The 6,262-nt window shown below is 35.8% G+C and overlaps 1 protein-coding gene across 1 annotated transcript in view; it reads left to right on the plus strand.

The window, feature by feature from the left end:
* LOC149178128 (uncharacterized) overlaps positions 1-5,589 on the plus strand; it is a 104,178-nt gene extending 98,589 nt beyond the window's left edge. The window contains 6 exon segments of the mRNA XM_089420276.1: positions 3-282; positions 481-714; positions 4,039-4,098; positions 4,100-4,588; positions 4,712-4,844; positions 4,972-5,589. Coding sequence (XP_089276402.1) covers positions 3-282; positions 481-714; positions 4,039-4,098; positions 4,100-4,588; positions 4,712-4,844; positions 4,972-5,222 — 1,447 coding nt within the window. The 3' untranslated portion in view covers positions 5,223-5,589.
* Positions 5,590-6,262: the final 673 nt, after the last annotated feature.

A 6,262-nucleotide genomic window follows, 5' to 3' on the forward strand; every position in this document is an offset into this window, starting at 1 on the left:
AGCTATGAACATACAAGTGGCAGGGAAGCTGTACTGGAGATGTTGCATGTGATTATTTTGAAATTTCCAAGTAATGTGGTAGATGAGCAAGCAGAGACATTTTTCCTACCTCTGGTGACTTGCCTGGTTAATGATAGTGACAATCAAGTTCGAGCTATGGTAGGAACAGTTTTGAAAGTTTTGATCAGACGTGTAAGTCAGCGACCATTGCAAAGGATGCTAGTATTCAGTCTTTCTTGGTATACGAGTGAGAAGCAGCAGCTATGGCGTCCAGCGGCGCAGGTGTAGTGGCTCTCTATTCTCTAAAACTAATAATGTCAGGAAACCAGTCTTCCATGTTCTCATAATGATTGAGATATGGTTTTGAAAGCAAGTTGACAGAAGGATGTTGATATGTAGTTTACTAGAGCAGAAACAGCTTTGTTTAAGGAATTTGGTTTCTTTTAATTGGTGACGCATTTGTTTTTTATCATTATGCAGGTGTTAGGTCTCTTGATTGAAGTCATGAAGACAAGTTTTCAGGCACACATAGAAGATGTAAAACCTAGAGTAATACACATCTTAAAATGTGCACTCACTGCTGATGGAGATGGAAAACCAGAAGTTGGCGAGGAGGACATGTTAGCTTTCTGGAAAGAGGCATATTATTCACTTTTAATGTTGGAAAAATTAATGCTTCAGTTTCCTGAGATTTCTTTGCACAAAGACATTGAGGTATGGCTTAACTTAAGCAAAATGTTAGCATGCTGCACTAGTCTTTTTGGAATTTTTTATTAATTTCTTTTCAAGCTAATTATATCATGCCATTCATTAGTCTTAGTTACTAATGTATTATGTTTACTTTTGATCTCTAGCATATTGCCAGGCTGGTTTCAACTGATTTCTTTTGAATGAAGGAAGGAACTTGGTTTGTAAAGTGGGATCACCTAAAATGTTAATTCAATTAACATGCTGAATGTCTGTTTGCTACTGTTGCCATCATGAGTCAGAGTTATAACATGCATAGAATAATGCTTTGCCAAATAGGACATGTGCCTAATTTACAAAATCGAAACTGAATTGTTGAACTGTATTGAAGTCTCTAACAAGTAAAGAAATGAAATTAGGAAAAAAAAAATTATACTGTTGTAGCATCCTGCAATATGAGCAATTGCTGCTCTATGTCGATCAATTGCAGATGGCCTACCAAAACATGTAAGTATCCCCTGCGATTATGATGGTAATATACTTGTTGATTGTTTCGCCTTTACACATTAATTGAAGCTACTGGTATGTTGTTGGTACCAGGGGATGGGTCTGGCATTTTAACACAATCATCAGCCAATAATAATAGTGGCCTCCAACCCTTCCAAATTATCCTTTGGATTGTCATCCCAATTCATAAGTTGTAGTGCACATGAACCAAGCTATCTGTTGATCTACATTCAACCCATTTCTTTACATTGTGGATGAAGTTGTAGGTGTTTCAGGGTGTCTAACCCTCTTCCTTGAGGGTGAGGGACCTATCAGGGCCTTCCCTTAGGACCCAACATTCGAAAGAAAACTTTAAACTGATTTCTTTATACAAATCCTAAGAGCAGTCTCGTGAGTGCACCTCGGATTGCACAAATTGCATGATAGTTCCTTGGAGCACTTCAGGGAGCATGCTCCTAAAATTCTTTGGGGACTGCAAATCCACAGGTCAGGTATGTGCTCCCAAAAATGATCCCATTCTGAATTTCTCAAGAGTGCACTCCCAAGGGCACACATACTGCATGTCACCAGTTCTCTTCTAGAGCAGGAGTGAGACTTCTAGGAACGTTCTCTTGTAGCACTGGGACTCCTAGTGCTACCCGCTTGTAGAGACTACCTTGATTGCTAGTAGTAATATTTTACGAACACAATTTCTGGTAACAATATTATCGCTCCCAGTTATTCATAATCAGAGGAAACTTTCAAGGATTCAAGTATAAACAAAATAATTTGATGCAGAGTGCATGAATAGGAAGTCAATTTTTGAAACCTGTTCCTCAAAAGGCCCTTTTTGAATTTGCGTCTGTGTTGCACGGGTACCCGCACCCGGGGGTGGGGTTCTCGAACCCGTCCCAGGTTCCCGCACCCAAGTACCGGATTCGTGTACAGGTTCTTCCCAGACGAACCCAGAAGAACCGGGTTCTTCAAAAAAACAAATTGGGTTCTTTTCCTTTAATAGGTTCTTGGGTTCTTCGGGTGCTTGGGTTCTTGGGTTCTTCGGGTTGGGTTCTTTGGGTTCTTCGGGTTCTTCATAAAAAAAACTATATTAAAAATTTAATTTTCAAATAATTTTTTTTTATTGAAATTTAAGAAATAACTTATAACAAAGGTAAAACTTATAACAAAACCTAAAAAACCCTAAATCAATTCTTGTAAATCAATTTGGAATGAAACATTCTTCCACGGTCCTTACCATCAAAACCTGTGTTGCACGAGTACCCGCACCCGGTTTTTAAAGTTTTTTACAAGTCTTGTTTTTTAAGAATCCTTGTAAATCAATTTGGAATGAAACATTCATTCCCGAGCCAAATAACCATCAAATTATAAACTGTAAATGCACACATACAGGTTCAAACATTTTCGGTCAAATAGAAAGTAGGATTGAGACCAGCCATAAGCCATAAGCTGTAATCAGCTGATGCTGTTAAATGGCAAGGGCTATTTTAGACAATGGCTAAATTAAGTATCAAAATCTGCCAATTTCTCACAACATTCTGATAACATCATGTTAAGATTAAAACTAGGAAAATATGCCTAAATCATATATGGTCTCTACAGACTTGTACACCAAGTAATCTCTAAAAACTGCGAAGATGTTTTATGTTTAGATAATTAATATTCAGGCAGAGCTTCGCACTCAAAGACAAACTATCCCTCAAGCCATCAGATGGCTGCTGTGCATTTTATTGGGAAACAAAGACTGATAAGCGTGTTTTGTGGAAGGGTAAGGCTGCCACTGTTTTTGGGATTGCTTTACCACAGAGCACACCATGCATGGGGCAGGTGGATGATTAGACATCAAGAAAATTCTAGACCACTATCAGGTTGAGAAGAATCTCCTATGAAAAAATTGTGTTTTTATATGGGGGAGACTAAACATTCAAAGCAAAGTTACAAGCTCAAGCTCCAGCCAGAATGAGCAATTTCAATAAGGAGAGAAGCTGTCTTGAAATTAGAGCAGGAGGCAGAAATGCTAACACTCCTTGGTTGTGTAGGAGGAAGGGTCTGTACGACCACAACCTGATTCATTGATAGGCATCCTTGCAAATGAACCTAAGCTGCATAGTTATTTTAAAGCCTGTGTGTGACAAAATCTGTCCCAAGTTTCACCAAAATAACTGAGTCTAGCATTTATCCTAGTATGTATTTTGAATTTTCAGTGTTAGTAGTAGCCTTGAGCTCTCTCACATAGCTGTCATAGTGTCATGGTTACACGGAAAAGATTCAAAAGAACAGTTTTTTGGTGATAAATTTTGAAATTTCAATGTCAATGTTGAATGTTCAATGATGTGTATGTTTAAACTTTAAATGATTATCAATAAAGTTTTCTTGTTTAAAGTTGAAAAAATATACAAATTCAAATTTCATATATATTATTAATTTTAAATTTATAATTTATAAAGTATAATTATTAAAATTTAATATTATTATATTACCCGACGAACCCACGCACCCTGTTTCCAAAAATGCCGTCCCCGTCCCCGCACCCACGTTTCCTGGCAACATAGATTTGCGTTGAATAGCATGATTGCCCTGTATTTTGTTAACAGTGATTCCTTTGACCATATACATTGAAGGAAAAACTAAAGTTTCACAATATTTAACCTGTTTGGTTACATCCTTCATTGCTGTTTTGATTAATTAGATCAAACTCACATCTTGGTTCTCAATCTTTGTGCTGTTGCATAGCAAAAAATTAAAAATGAATCGAATTCCTTTATATCTTTCTGAATACTTTTGCAAGATTTGTTTTATTTAGACAGTGAAATTTGTTCACCTAGTTTTTCTTAACGACTGTTTGTGCAGGAAATATGGGATTTAATTTGTTCACTTCTGGTTCATCCACACATGTGGTTACGAAATGCATGGTGGACGTCTTATAGCTACATACTTTTCTGTTTCCGCATCTGAAATAAATACAGGGAATCAGACAAACATTTCAAGCGGAAAAACTGCAATGCTTTTGCAGCCTAGCAGACTCCTCTTATTAGCTGCTTACTTTTGTCACCAACTTGATACAGATCTTCTTGATGAAGGCACGAGTGATGTAGTTGTGAAGAATCTTATATATGCAACCTGTGCACTGTATTCCTTTGTGAAAAGCAGACAGGAAACTGATCTAAGTGATTTCTTTTTCACCCTTGATGCTAGCAATCAATCACGTATCTTGAAAGCATTTTCATTGCTTGGTTCAAAAGCATGCAGAGAGGTTTGCACCTATTTGGTTAGTAGGCAATGTGGAGATGTTTCCAATTTTGAAGTAAATGAAGATTTCAATCAGGACCTCAAAATATCACTACTCGAACCCATCTTCAAGAAGTTGGGAAAGGTTTCACTTAAAGTGCGGGATGTACAGGTATGATCAATTGCACTTTCCAACATATAGTCTGTTATATATACATATGTACGACATTTATTGACATTTGATTCTTAGATTTTACTTCTTGGGCGTTGGATCCTAACACTAACCTGTTTGCAGACAAAGTCCATATTTGAGTGGTATAAAGCCATTTCTTTGCAAATGGGTCATGAAGGAATTCAAAGCCATGGAGCAACAATATTGCTACCACTGTATAAAATCACAGAGGGTTTTGCAGGGAAGGTGATTTCTGGTGAGGAAAATGAGACTTTTGATTTTTACATGGTAGTATTAATGAGGATGGTTGGATAACTCTTTGCTTTTTTTGAAGAGGTTGAGTAGCTTACATTAATTTCTTGGTTATTTAATCCTTTATACAGGGGACTTGAAGCTATTGGCAGATGATGTTCTATGTCACATGAAAGACATCATGGGGGTTGAAAGTTTTGTACAAGCTTACAATTTAGTGAGACAGAATGTGAAGTCAACACGAGACAAGAGAAAGAAAATAGAAAAGATAGCTGCAATCGTTAACCCAATGTGGCATGCACAAAAGAAGATGAAGTTAACAGGAAAACGCCAAGCTCAGAAGAAAACGAAGATTTTTAAAAAGAAGTTACGGAGAGGTTGATTTCTCTGAGCCTAATTATCTTGCTTGGAATTTGCTCGGTTTTCTAGTATTCGAGTATTGCACTCTGTGTCATGAAAAGGGAAGGCATAAAACGCTGCTTGGAGACACTTGATTCAACGCTGCTTGGAGACACTTGATTCAGGTTTTTATGTGCTAACTGGAATTAGCTTTGCCAGTCCACAACTGGAATGAAGTCGTATCATAATTACTAGTCATTTGATCGATCATATAAGAAATACCCATGAGCATCCATAGGTTTTTGACAGTGACGTTGTAGTTGTGTGGTAAAATTGTTTAACAATATGGTGGTTCAAGGCAGATTGTATATAAATTTGTTCTAAATAATATTTTATTTAAATTATTCTTAGATTGTATCTAGAACTGATCTGTACTATTTGGCCTAGTAATTATCGTGTCATTTATTTCATTTGCAATGGCGCTGTGAAGATCAAATTGACACTTCAGACATCACAGCGAAAAGTTAACTAACTGACAAATGTGTATTAATGGCCAGGTTACATACTTTTGTAATAATCATTTTTATAATGCCACCCTTCCAACTACGGTAAGCTTGTTTTTGAAAATTCCAAGGAGATTATGATTTTGGCCATCTTCAAAAAGGAATATATATATATATATATATATATAGTGTTGAAAAAGTTGGCAAATCGTGGTACATATTACAAAATATAAACTATATTATTTTTTTTCAAATAAGGAAAAATCGGTAAAAGAAAAAAATTGGAAAATTCCAAGGAGATTATGATAGATTATTATTTTGGCTATTTTCAAAAAGGAATATATATATATATATATATCTATATATATCTATATCTTATAGTGTTGAAAAAGTTGGCAAATCGTGGTACATATTACAAAATATAAACTATATTATTTTTTTCAAATAAGGAAAAATCGGTAAAAGAAAAAAATTGTGATTTTCCAGACATCATAAAAAAAATCAGCAATTTCATTGACATATATAGAGATAAATTAGAAAATAAAATTAATATATAAGAAGTAAAATATGCGATCAAGTG

This window comes from Pinus tabuliformis, chromosome 4_1 (assembly GCF_031772625.1).
Source record: "Pinus tabuliformis cultivar Carrire ecotype Pingquan chromosome 4_1, CPIR1, whole genome shotgun sequence".
Classification (NCBI taxonomy): domain Eukaryota; kingdom Viridiplantae; phylum Streptophyta; class Pinopsida; order Pinales; family Pinaceae; genus Pinus; species Pinus tabuliformis.